We start from the raw sequence: 14,268 nt of genomic DNA, 5'->3' as shown, positions 1-14,268 counted from the left end.
GCCGTTCGACCGCCGCTCCCGCCGACACTACGGAGAAGTCTCTCACGCAAAAAGCCGAGACGCAGTCGCCGTGCATAACACACCGTGGCCTAATTTCTGTCACCTATTTACTATTCAGCCTAGAAACCGGTGCGATTAAATGTGCAGGTAAATGCGAGGTAAAGTTAAGCGGATGCAAGCGTTAGGAACTACACTTATAAGTAGGTAGGTGTACATTTTTTGTTTCTCACGTCTAGAGGGTTTAAGGAAAGGGGCAGTAAAATACTGATTAAAAGCTATTCATCATCATCATCCCAGCCTATATACGTCCCACTGCTGGGCACAGGCCTCCTCTCAGATCAAGAGGGCTTGGGCCATAGTTCCCACGCGGGCCCAGTGCGGATTGGGAACTTCGCACGCACCATTGAATTGCTTCGCAGGTTTGTGCAGGTTTCCTCACGATGTTTTCCTTCACCGCAAAGTTCATGGTTAATTTCAAATGTAATTCCGCACATGAATTTCGAAAAACTCAGAGGTGCGAGCCGAGGTTCGAACCCACGACCCTCTGCTTGAGAGGCGACAGGTCAAACCACTAGGCCACCACGGCTTCAAAAGCTATTCGTCCACACTTATCTATTTCGTTTGTTAGTAGGTTTTAAGTTACGTGCTCTTGTTTTTTAAGATACCTAGGTATAGGATTTTATTTAAACACGTGGGTAAATGTGGGCTTCTTTAAAGGCGAGCGAAGACGTAGGTACAGATTGACCAGACCATCATAATATATTAGTTGAAATCTACGTCTTGTCCTGTTAAAAATCGCTATCGTTCAAAATGAAATATTTTTTTAACAAAACTCACTCATAGTCAAAATACTACAAACGGGACTTATCACGCTAACACACGAGATAAGTCCCGTTTGTGGTATTTTGACTAAAACTCTAGGTAGTAAAGAGAAACCTTTTTCTACTTGGCACCATTTATTACAATGAAATCTTACCATGCTCTTGACTGCTAGCACTATATAGTGACTGCAAGTCGCTTTATCGCTTAGGGCATCTCTTTCTGCCTTACGCAGTTGTAAAGGCACATTATGAAGGAAAGCACGATTCTATCTAACCATTGTAGGTAAACCTATGGCTTTAATTTCTATTCAAGCCCGTAACAGAGGCGCGGGCGTTTGTCGAAAGTTTGGAAACTAAACTTTTGCTTAAAATATATACGATTAGCCAAACGTTTGTGGGAAAAGTAACAACAGCCCGTGTCATAATCAAAATTCTTAAATAAACAAAGATATTTAAAAAAAACTCCAGTCCATGTGTAACTTCCGAGAAGTCCAGGGCTTGATTTGTTTATTTAATCAACCCCATAATATTCTTGATACAATAACTTCACTAGCTCACAGTAGCGTGGCGTCATAACAACTTAATTCCTCCTACCAGGATGCCTAAATTTTTTTCCACGACTGCAGTGACAAGTATGAGAAAGCTTGTGTAGTCGTACCTACATACACTCCGAGAAATTACATCAAGACATACTACCCCTCACCTGCCTGACGAAAATGTTAACTCCACGCTGCTGGTAGCTGCTGAATGTAACTTTCTAATAATGAGATCCTGTGTTCATTAAGTAAATATGATAGCTACTAGCAGCTCATTTATGTAGATACTAGCCGTTACCCGCGACTCCATCCGCGTAGAATTCCGTTATCGCTATCCTGCGAGAACTATGCGATTTTCCGGGATAAAAACTATCCTATGTCCTTCTCCGGGACTCGAACTATCTGTATATAGAATTTTATATAAATCGGTTCAGTGGTTTAGACGTGATGAAGTTACAAACAAATAAACAAACAAACCAACAAACTATCGCATTTAATATATTATTACTAGCCTTAACCCGCGGCTTCGCCCGCCCGCATTAGAATTGACAAGATATAATATTTCTAAGACTATAATTTGATTCGTTCTCTGTATTCTGATTGGAAAGAGAAAGACGCTGATATTTTTAAAAATTCGCTACGATTATTAATGAATTTACAAAAAAATAATTTTAATGTGCTTATTCTAAAAGGACTTAACTCCGAAACTACCACACAATAGATCCATTACTTTTGTCTAGTCTCTATTAAAAAAAAATATCACGTAAATCTGACGTAGAAGTTGTCAAAATTATGAGAGCTCCTTTTTCTGGTGAAGAAGGCAAAGGAATCATATCTATTCTGTGGTAGTGTTGGCAAATTGATTATAATAAATATTTGGAGAAATAAATTATAATAAATATTTTCCCATGTTCAGGAGGCAAAACTATCGCACTTGGCCGGTTTTTTTTTATTTTGCCCGTGCGAAGCCGGGGCGGGTCGCTAGTATTATATAAGTAGGATAGGATTAGTGGGAAAATTATGACTATAAATAATTGATTGATTTAAATTACTGAATATGGGTTACCTAGACCTATTATGTCTTTCCTAAAATAAACCTACGATAGTTCCGTCTTAGAGCAAACCATGGATGGATCCATGATCCTTGGGCACCAACGACGACTTGTGGAGCTCCGTTGGAAAGTATCAAAGTGAATTGTGAAAGAAAGTGATTGACAGCAAAAACATATTAATTTCGAGTAAACGAGCATCTGACATTTGAGGCCACCATGAAGATGGGGGTCGCTCTGCGCAAGGGCCCTGTTTGCTATTTTATGGAAAACTCTTATATGGGGGACGGTAAATGAATGAATGTGTATGATCTTTACACTTAGTACATTACAACCAAGCTAGACATTATGGCAGAAAGTGAGTCACATGATGGTAACTGAGCAGGACTACCTATGGGACACCCGCAACGTCTAAACCCTGCAGATGCGTTGCCAGACTGAATAGCTACCATTCCCTACCTAGGTAGGTACTTACTTCTATTTCCAGCAATTTCAGCTGCTGTCTTACTCTTTTCGCCGAAAACTACTTAGTTCTGAATGTTGGGGCAAGTCCGGGGGCAAGCAAGTTGGGGGGCGCCATAAGTAAGGGCAACATGTTGTAAATACCTGGAAGCAAGGGTACCCAAATTCACTTTAGGCACAGAATAGAGATAATAGTACAAGTATTAGGCTAGGTTCGAAAATTTCGTAGATCCGGCACTGCGGAGCGCTAGTGCATGTGCTGCTGCATGGTGGTAGAATTAGAGATTACAATCCATAATCTTACTAAGGCCCATACACAAGGTCCACCCACAAAACATTTAGGTATTCAACCTGTTACCTTACCACAGTGCAGCCACAAAACACGTGCAGCTGTCTATTACTCAAGGCCATTGGAACTGGAACACCGTATTGATTCAGAGAAGTGCACCGTAGTCTTAATATTTACTTCCTCTTAGCTTAATATGCACTCCATTCTATGCACACCATAACCTACTTACCTACTAAGGATAGTGCATAACGAACTTCTAATTAATGACATATAAACTAACTTTCACCCGTGATTTCGCTCGCCCACCATTAAGTCTGGCACTCGAATTTTACTAAATTTCTATGGAAAATCACAAATCAGTTACGTTGTAGGTACATCAATTTAGGGCATTCTAAATCGATGTGTAGGTACGAAGAAAGCGAAAAGATTTTGGGATATTACATGAATCCCGTGGAAATATCGGGATAAAAGTAGCCTGTGTTAATCTACTTACACAGAAGTCTATACCTATACACTTACTAAATATCATCCAAAGCCGTCAAGCCGTTTTAGCGTGAAAGACTAACAAACACGCATGCATACGCACGCAAACTTTTGCATTTATAATATTAGTAGAGCCTTCGGCTATCATTGTGTTCTGGCTGTAGGTAATCGAGTTTCTAGCCTTTCATAATTTGAAAGCTCTAATTCAATTCTGCTAATCAGAGCACACAATGGGTCTAAAAGATCGGTAGGTCATTTAGTTAGGCACCTAATGTAAATATTCCATTAGTAGCAAAAGTTAGCCATACCTAGGCAAATTGCGGTAGTTTTTCACTCATTATTCAGAATTATTTCTATAATTTTTATGTAAAAAAAACTAAATACATAACATATTATGTATCTATGTACTTAGTCGATACCCACAATAACCTATCACTTACAGATAACATTTGACTCGACTCGTTATCGCTGAATCTACCAGGGATAAGAGGAGCACCTAGCCATCATACACACGAATGCACAAACATCTGATTATTTTGTGTTGTAACAGTAATTAATTGTAAGTATCTTAATAATAAATACAGTACGGAAAAATACCTACGGCATGACAGCGCCTGCACAAATTTATTAACAATTTATTACACAAATTTTGCAGCCTTTTGAACGCACGCGCACTTATGCGTTCAGGGCACCTGAAGAAGTCTCGGTTCTGACATCCGGCAAGAAAATACCATATTAAATATAATGACCCGGATAACTCGCGTCTTAAATCGAGTTATCCGGGTCATTATATTTAATATGAGTGAGTCTCACGGTAGTTTCATGTTCAAAAAGAAAATACCATTTTAGCGACTGGTCTTTCACCTTGTCAAGTAACATAAGATTATATGACTGCGGTGTAATTTAATCACAACAGTAGAAAATTTTCATGAATCAAAAATGAAAGACATAATCGTTGTATATCACCAGATTTAATGCAAGCAACTACCCAATAATAGATATCATAAAATACAGGAATGTATATTTAACTTTTTGTGGCCCCATATTAATTTTGTACTTATAATATGTAACAATCGTTTCAAGAACATAAACAATATAAAAGGTTATTCTTACAATAACAGGTATAAAAGGAATTCAAAATTCATAAACAGAGTCAAAACACCTCATACAGATGTAGTGAATAATGTTTTGCCATTGTATTTTGTCGGAAAAGTTCATATTTATGTTGCTTTCTCAACCAGCTTACTGAAGTTTACTGAAGCTAATTGAGGAAGCACTATAAATACGAACTTATTCGACAAAACACGTTGGCAACACATTATTCAATAGATCTGTACATAAATTACATGTTTAGCAACATGACAACAAACTGAAAACATTATCTTATCTTTAGACAATGTTTGAAATTAGGAGTGACTTTCATACTGGCTTGTTTTCACCTTTCGTTGCCTTACAAATTCAAACCTAATGTCGCGACTACAAATCAGTTTTATTTCAAACAGATTCAACAGATAAATGCTCGCCTTATCACAAAGCTTCAACTGCACTCTTCACACATTTATAACCAATGCTTGGTCTTACGCGACTGACTGGCGTGATTAGTGATTACTGATTGATTACACTAACATATCAACAGTATACGGCGAATACGACACAAATGGTGCCGTGCAATCGCTTCATTAGCTTTAATTTTAATCTAGCTAGAACGTAACCAAAAGTGCACAAGCTCAGCGAAAAATTCCTCAAGTAAACCCCTACTTCTTAGCGAGCAGAGTTTTGATGAGAGACTCTAGCTTCCTGGTATCAGCGGCGAACTTCCTGATGCCGTCAGAGAGTTTGTCGGTGGCCATTTGATCCTCGTTCATGTGCCAGCGGAACTGGGCCTCCGTGAGGGACACCTTTTCGATGTCGCTCTGCTCTGCCACCTTAGGGTCGAGGACCTGTCAAAAATGATTTGATTATGATAATGGAAATGATATACATATTAAGTAGTTTTATGGTTTTTAGTAGCACCAATTGAGACGACCAGATGGCCTAGTGGTTAGAGAACCTGACCTGACGAAGCTTGAGGTCCCGGGTTCGATTCCCGTGTCGGGGCAGATATTTGTATGAAAAATACGAATGTTTGTTCTCGGGTCTTGGGTGTTTAATATGTAGTTAAGTATGTATCTATCTATATAATTATATTTATCCGTTGCTTAGTACCCATAACACAAGCTTTGCTAAGCTTATTTTGGGAATTGGGACTAGGTCAATTGGTGTGAATTGTCCCGTGATATTTATTTATTATTTACCAATAAAATAATAAACGTGATTACTTAATTGTTACAACTTTGTCGCTATGTGAGCTAAATAATATATGTCACATATTCCAGAGGGAAAAATAAAAAGCGACGCCAAAGAGAAAAACCGGCCAAGATCCTGCCGGGCCAAGCGCAGTGTAGTTAGGGCTCCGTAATGCGGCAAATATTCAATATTGTGTTGAGATCGATTATTATTCGTTAAATTATATAGCCTACTAAGCTGTGATAGTGTTCCATTTTTAATTCTTTATATATACCATTTTTAGTTACATTAATTATTATATTGTGTTAGTGTTCCATTTTTAATTCTTTATATACTTATACCATTTTTAGTAAAATTCATTATTTTTTTCAGATTTTTAAAACCAACGGTTTAGGAACTAGAGGGAGGGAACAGTCGCAGACAGACGGACGGGCATGCATGGCACAAAAGGTTTTCTTGAATAAGAATAAGAATAAGAATAGTTTATTTGTCAAACATAGGTACAGATGTAGAGATGATAAAATAAAAAATATAGAACCCTGTATATTTTTTTTCTTTTATAATTGCATACATCAGTCGAAGAAAGAAAGAAAAAAAAAACATTAAAAAAGTTAAGACTACAGAACCCAAATTGAAAACTATGCTAACGTCGCAGGCACAAACGCTATTTTCTCGCTAGTCGTTCGGAGTTGAATCCAAATTATGTGTCAGGGCTATTAAAAAAATCGTAGTCATAATTTCAACCAATACCAGTGTTTGCGTTGTCTAAAAATGTATGCAATTCTATTTCAATATTGCAATTAGATGAGTAATGTTATTATAAGAATTTAACTGACATGATATACACGGGACCAGAGGCCGTATTGCCTAACGTTTCTGCCGCTCGCGATCGCCAGAAACGTTAGGAAATACGGCCTCAGATCCTGAAATAAACTTATGTTATTTATAATGTAATGAAATGTGACTGATTTAATTAAATTGAATTTATTTGGTTTGACATAGATAGACAGTTTAATTTAATTGAATGTGATGTGTTAATTTGAAATGAAACAGAATTTAATTTATTAGGCAGTGTATGTACATGAATGTCATGGAAATTAATGTAATTTGATTTAATGTAATAATAATATATCTTATCTGCTTACTACCATAGTCTTATAAGAATATTGTATACACTAACAATACTTGGATCTACTCAGTTATCCGAAAATAAATTATTTTGATTTTGATTTGATTTGAAAAATCAAACTTGGCATCATAATAGTGATACATTTACGTATCAATACAAGTTTCTCACTAGTTACGTTACTGTGGTTTGCACACAGTATACTCGTTATGTATGTTAAATGTTTTTTCCATGCGCTTTATGAGTTACTTACTACAGAGATTAAAGTTCAAGCTGAGCTGTAAAACTGGTTTTGCTAAGAGGTTTCCTTTATGATATAGATAAAGGGCCCAATAGTGAATTTCAATACAAAATCGCTAATACTATTTTAGCTTGTATTTTGTTATGCAATTTGGCCAAGGCATATAAGTACGTATTTTGTAAAATTTCCGCGGGATAAGGAATTCCACAATGGGGGCGAATTCGTGGGCAAAGTTACACAACTGGAATAAACAGTCATTAAACATTATGTACATAATTTCATGTGGTTACACCATGTGAATGATAAGCCGCCTATTACTGTTCATAATTTAGGCAAATAATACTAATACTCGGACTACAGCAGTCAAAAATCACACACGGCATTACACGGCCAAATTACGAACAGTGGCTAGGGCTCAACAACTGGCTGCACACTTTGACGTAAGTACGACGTAGTAATGTAATAACTGACAAGTTCCATTGTTAGTCTCTGCGCGTTCTTAAAGGCTGAACCATAATAACAATAGAATGAAATTGAAAAAAAATATGACAAACTCAAATAATTTGTTGTTTGTTGTTGTTTTTTTACAAAACTGCTTAGTTTAAATACAAATTTATTATCAATGTATGTGTAATATATAGATTTTTTGTACTGATTTGTGGTGTGCAATAAAGAATATTTGTATTGTATTGTATTGTAATTTTCTGAGTTTCGTTACAATTTCAATTAAATAGCAATTTCATTACAGTACATTTATTTTGATTTTCCCTCATAATATCAGCATCAGTTATACCATTAACACATGTATGACCACATATCGTTATGGACTACGCTCGTAACCAGGGGCAGCGTTTTTCAGCTTTGTAACAAATAGGTACTGCCTATCAACAGAGAACCCGAGGACTAATTGTCTAACGCTTTGACGCTCGTGATCGCATTCACCAACTCTTTCTATTATTTCTTATATATACCTTAATCTTATATGTGCCTTTTGATAGAAAGAAGTGGTGGAAGCGATTGATTCAAAATCTGTGAGAATTGTCTCACAAATTGCCGTTCTGACGGCCTCTGATTGTCAGGTTATTGGCACTGACTGTGTTACATGTTTATGTGAATGTATTCTTACCCTCTTGAGCGGCTGGTCGCTAGCAGCCAGCTCTTGCAGCAACTTGGGGCTTATGGTGAGCAGATCGCAGCCGGCGAGTTCGCGGATCTCGCCCGTGTTCCTGAACGAAGCACCCATCACCTGCGTCTTGTATCCGAACTTTTTGTAGTAGTTGTAGACGCGCGTCACTGAGAGCACACCGGGATCTTCTTTGGCTTCATATGTCTTCTTTGTGTGTTCCACATACCTACATTAGAAATACGACTGTTCAAAGATTATCTGAAATGTTTTTGATATTTTACGTGACAAAAATATATGATGCAGCCTCTGTTTAATCTAACAAAATACAGTAGAGCATCTGAGAACCAAAATAACAGCCCCTGTTCAGACTCATTATAGTTCCCATTATAGTATGTTAGAAATAAGTTCATGCCTGTTAATGTTTCGGCATAAGAACCATATCCATAACCTTGAAATGTACACGCGGCATATCTATCCAAAGTCCTCATAAAACAGCTGCAGCTCTAACTTAAAATTGTTGGAAAGAATTCGTATCAGGTTACAATGATTATGTATGAGCGATTGGGTTTCAGAAAACTATCAACGTCAGTTAGTCACGATACTCTTTATAGGTATAAAAATAAAAGATGTTTGTTATTTTGACAATGTTTGATACCTACATTATGTTTCCTAGAAGAATAATGCTTTGCTTACGTTGATAAATAAAAATAGTACTAAGTACTATGGATAAATTATAATTGTGTAACCTTGAAATATTTTCTCACTTACCAGTCTAAGATTCTTCCGACGAACGGCGAAATTAATGTAACATTAGCCTCCGCGCACGCAATAGCTTGGTGCAGCGAAAACAGTAGAGTCAGGTTGCAGTGGATGCCATGTTTCTTTTCCAGTTCCCTGCAAAAGTGGTTTTCTGTCTTATAATAGAGGTAATATTAATAATACTATTATAGGTCGCATACGTAAGAACAAGAGTTCTAAATATCATGTCATGTTTTCATTTCATTAAATTTAACTGTACTTGTTAATGCATTCACTGCCACCGACGCACAAATGCGTTTTCGGAACTTCGCCCAGTGCCGCTGTCATAATTATTCATACATTTTGAACGCACACATGCATCAGTGGCACCAGTGGAAGTCAGGTGGCAGTGAATGCGTTAAAGGGATTTACTTCTAATAATATTTCCATACAGAACATGCATTGTTTCACAATAAATTAAAAAGATTACATTACATGCTCCAGTTACATCTAATCTGAATGAAATTATATTGCGTAAAAGAACGATTAGAAAATAACCAACTTGTATAACAAAATATTACTTACTTTGCAGCTTGAATGCCCTCCCATGTGGAAGCCAGTTTGATGAGAATCCTCTCCTTCTTGATTCCATACTCAGCAAAGGTGTTAATAAACTTAATTGCCTTGGCAATACTGGCATCCTTGTCGAACGACAGTCTGGAAAACATGATAGAGGTGATTAATACAGGAAAACCACCTGAGAGTTTTGTATATTTGCTAGTCATATGGTATAATTGTGATGTATGCCCATTATTCATTATGCTGACACTTAAAACATTGGTGTATTCTACAGCTCTTACTTGTTAAGGGAAAAAGTGGACAAATTATAAACTTATTTAGTTTAGACACACAACACAGCAAGCTTCAGCAAGGGAGCCATTAAAAAAAAAAAAAACAGCAAGCTTGATGCCTGGTGCTTGCTTAATTAAACTTATTTGAAATTGGTTATATTTGGTGATTCAATCAGTACATCCAAGATATATAAGAATCCACAGTTAAAATATATTTAAAAATAAATTCTAATGTGTAAATAATTTTGTACCTCGCATCTACTTCGACAGACACTCTCCCGGGTATGATTTTCAAAATTTCGCACCCAAACAGCACACTCAGCATGTCCAACGTCTCGCTCACTTGCTCTTCAATAGTGCTACAAATTAAATAAATATCACGGCACAATTCACACCAATTGACCTAGTCCCAAAGTAAGCTTAGCAAAGCTTGTGTTATGGGTACTAAGCAATGGATAAATATAATTATATAGATAGATACATACTTAAATACATAGTAAACATCCAAGACCCGAGAACAAACATTCATATTTTTTATACAAATATCTGCCCCGACACGGGAATCGAACCCAGGACCTCAAGCTTCGTAGCCAGGTTCTCTAACCACTAGGCCATCTGGTCGTCAAAATTTTTTCATACAATTAATAACTCAACAGTTTAGTCTATTTAACAAATTAATTACTTAACAGATTTTATATTTGAAGCTGTGATCTAAAAAAGTTTATAACAAGATAAGATTATAAAGCTACATTTAGCAAAAATATCTTTATTAAAAACTAGCGACTCGCCCCGGCTTCGCACGGAAAAAAGTAAAAAAACGGCCAAGTGCGAGTCGGACTCACGTACGACGGTTCCATACCTATACAACATTAGACATTAGCATAAAACGGCAAAAAAAACACGTTTGCTGTATGGGAGCCCACCTTAAATATTTGTTTTATTTTAATTTCTTTATACAAATAAATAGGTATATATGCCGTTATTAATATCGAGCAAAAAAAAACGTTTGTTGTGTGGGAGCCCCCTTAAACATTTATTTTGTTCTGTTTTTAGTATTTGTTGTTATAGCGGCAGTAGAAATACACCATCTGTGAAAGTTTCAAGTGTCTAGATCACGATTCATGAGATACTGCCTAGTGTAGTGACAAACAGACAGACGGACAGTGGAGTCGTAGTAATAGGGTCCCGTTTTTATTACCCTTTGGGCACAGAACTATAAAAAAGGTCTATAATCATCACACACATTTTTCAGCTTAATTTCCCAAAAACTACACCCGACACGCACGAAGCCGGGGCGCGTCAACGTAAATGCATTTTTTGGTTAGATTGATATTTTTTATTTCGTAAATCTTTTGAATGGAATGTCCGATTTGAGTAATTCAAAAAGTAATCTACAGGTATTGAAAACGTCTTGAATATATTTTTTTTATTTGGAAATGGATTACCTATCACAAAGGTATGGTACATGGTAAGGTACATGGTCTGACTTTAGTCGTCATTTCTGTCAACTTTTAAAATGTAAAAAAATAGCTATAGTGACATAACTACAATAGTTTGACATTATGGTATCGTGAAGTTATTTGTAGATCTTGATGTATTCTTTAATATTGTAAAACATTTTTTTTGTTCTATATAATCAATAGTTTCTACAACGCATGGGATGAAAGATGTTTTATGGCAACTTTTTTTTACACTGAGTTACATTATTGTAGTTTTAGTACAGAACCCTAATTTATTCTGTTAATAAATATAGCCTAAGGCGGCCAACCTTGCTAAATTTAAACTGGTTGAGTCTAATGTTTGTGAGTGTACATGTGACATGAGAGAAATATATGACACTAGTCATATATTTCTCTCATGTCCTCTCCATGACAACTCCTTCCTTTATGAACAGCTTATATCCTACAAAGTCCCATTACCTACGTCCATCTCTGTCCTTTTAGCCTCTAATGACATAACTATATATAACTTATTGAACATATTAATAAATAATAATGATATTAAAATTTTAATATGTACTCCTCACTAAATTTAATTTATCATGTGTACCTATGTAAATATCTTTATTTCTTTTGCTTTAATCCTACGTAATCTTCTCCTGTTTAATTCTGTATTCCGTATTCCAAAATCCCGTATTTTCTATTGATTTTGTTTCCTTACCTTTACGCGTCTGTGGCGTATGCGCAAACCGCATAAAACAGAAAAAAAAAATTTTAGGAATAACAGCATTCTAAGTGAAAGAATTTTTTAAATCGGTCCAGTAGTTTTGAGTTTATTCATAACTATTATAACTTACGATAATCGGATGCTGAGCACATAAGCTGGCAGAAAGCAGATAGCAGACTGGTTTTTCTGTCTACCCACATTTCACATATATAACAATAACAAACATCCAAAAATCCAAAGTTTTCCTCTTTATAATATTAGTATAGATTAGTATAGATGACAACAGATCAATATATATAACTGAATGAAGTGGGGTGCCGTCTTCGTGAGAGAGGTCTTGACCCCCGCTCTGGGTCGTTTCTGGTGCAAAGGTTGTCTATCTCGGTTCAATGCGGCAATGTGGTGAGTGTATTAGGCACCTTTGCACCAGGTATGACGCGGGGTGGATTATTTGACTGATTGTGTATTTGTCTGACCTTTGTCTATTTGTTATAATTTTAATAACTAGACTGAAAACTTATTATAATTTTACAGGGATTACTCCAAGGTTGTTTTTTAACATGGTTTTTGCAAGTCATGTTAATAAATTACCTTCCAGATTCCTTGCCATGCTTAATGGCTTTGTCCAGTAGATGCTGGTACTGTTCCATACCAGCTGCTGACAGGATCAAGCTTGGGTTGGTGGTGGCATCCGTGGGCTTGTAAGCCTTCATGGCTACAAAAAAAAAACACTTTGTATCTACTTAATTAAGTAAGTTTTACAAATGTTTCAACTTCTATTGGTATCCTGTTGCATATATTGAAGAACTCTGCTATACCGCACATAAGAATTTTACAAGGTGAAATGGTATGATTGCAATATAAATACATGAGACTTGAAGTAGTAGTATACTATTTGGACATGTTTCAGTGTCAAAATCTATCCATTGCTTAATTAAGTGTATGATGGTGATTTTCCACTGGCGGGATGAGATGAGAATAATGAGAAAAGACGAGGCGAGAATTGAAATTTGTATGCATTCTCTCGCACCCGCTGCGAACAATTTTCATTTCCCGTCTAGTCTCGCCTCGCCAGTGGAAAATCACCTTGAGACCAATTTTTTTTTTAAATAGTTGCTATTTTAATTGTTTGCTTGTTGGAAACCATACAAAACAAACTTGCAATCCACATGGCATAACATGGGACTGGAAATTTAAAAGATATCCATTTCATTTGAAATTGTAAGAGGCTAAGGTTTAGAGGTCACAACACAACTCAATCCTTCTTATCATAAAGGTCCTCTCACTAAAGACCCGTCTCCCTTCTGAGCCTCCAATAGAGCATATAATATAAAACAGTGAAAAACCCTTGTACAAGGAAAAGCTATGCTAAGCTAAGCAGTCTAACAACTATAACAACAAATCAATCCAAATCATCCAATCATTTGAATATTCCACCATTTCAGAATGCTTATGTGCTTTGCATTCTAAAATCCTCTAATAACGATAAAAATCATAATGAAATAATCATAACAAATTCCTTGTATCGTGCATAATGCATAAATTGGTCAAATGCTTAATTCTAACGCTAACCTTCAAAGTCCCCGGTGTCGGCGACGACCGTGGACTCTTGTTTTAGTTGATCGAGGGCGCTCATTTTGGTGCGCTTCGCTTGAGGTTCACCGCTCATACTAACTTTTAACTTGAAGTGATTGTTATATGTAAGTAGTGTAATTAGGTACCGCACCAAATACCACTCTTAAAACAAATATAACCTAAGTAAGTCCACAACCGCTTGAAGGTGACCCTGCCTGCCTGCTTGCTCACGCACGCTAAACGCAACGCATCGAATCGACGCGACACTACGAATAAATATTTATTCGTAGACGCGACACGACATCGATCGACAATCGCTTGCCTGCCTTCAACCTTCAACCGGTATTTTTTATCTTGTTTTTATCACTCCATCCATCCAAGTTTCCTTCCACAACACGCTGGGGCTACTCAAATCGAAACATAAGTAGTAGTCTGCAGGGCTACTCCGAAACTCGAAACTCGATGTTCGTGTCGTGCGGTCCCTCTGACACTTATACTATTTAATACGAGAGCGAGAGA

The 14,268-nt window shown here is 36.6% G+C and overlaps 1 protein-coding gene and 1 long non-coding RNA gene across 2 annotated transcripts; one reads left to right on the top strand and one right to left on the bottom strand.

The window, feature by feature from the left end:
* The first annotated feature begins 28 nt into the window (after window positions 1-28).
* Window positions 29-7,797, top strand: LOC141443015 (uncharacterized). The gene is made up of 2 exons (XR_012453002.1): window positions 29-147; window positions 6,299-7,797. It is a non-coding gene; the product is annotated as an uncharacterized lncRNA (long non-coding RNA).
* On the bottom strand, window positions 4,593-14,144 carry Taldo (transaldolase). The gene is made up of 7 exons (XM_074108166.1): window positions 13,747-14,144; window positions 12,766-12,889; window positions 10,260-10,367; window positions 9,743-9,874; window positions 9,188-9,313; window positions 8,420-8,645; window positions 4,593-5,580 (listed from the first exon to the last, which is right to left on the bottom strand). The coding sequence occupies exons 1-7, from the start codon at window positions 13,841-13,843 to the stop codon at window positions 5,395-5,397; spliced, it is 999 nt and encodes a 332-aa protein (XP_073964267.1). The 5' UTR covers window positions 13,844-14,144; the 3' UTR covers window positions 4,593-5,394.
* Between the last annotated feature and the right edge of the window lie 124 nt (window positions 14,145-14,268).

Source organism: Choristoneura fumiferana, chromosome 2 (assembly GCF_025370935.1).
Source record: "Choristoneura fumiferana chromosome 2, NRCan_CFum_1, whole genome shotgun sequence".
NCBI lineage: Eukaryota > Metazoa > Arthropoda > Insecta > Lepidoptera > Tortricidae > Choristoneura > Choristoneura fumiferana.
The sequence above is the reverse complement of the archived record's forward strand: the minus strand, read 5'-3'. Positions and strand labels throughout refer to the sequence as shown.

Excerpts from the sequence above, each read along its gene's own strand:
- Taldo (XM_074108166.1), bottom strand. The coding sequence starts at position 13,843 with ATGAGCGGTGAACCTCAAGCGAAGCGCACCAAAATGAGCGCCCTCGAT. Across the intron at positions 9,875-10,259 it reads TCTGTCGAAGTAGATGCGAG|ACTGTCGTTCGACAAGGATG; the intron begins GTACAAAATTAT and ends CATGTTTTCCAG. Across the intron at positions 5,581-8,419 it reads GCGACCAGCCGCTCAAGAGG|GTCCTCGACCCTAAGGTGGC; the intron begins GTAAGAATACAT and ends CATTTTTGACAG.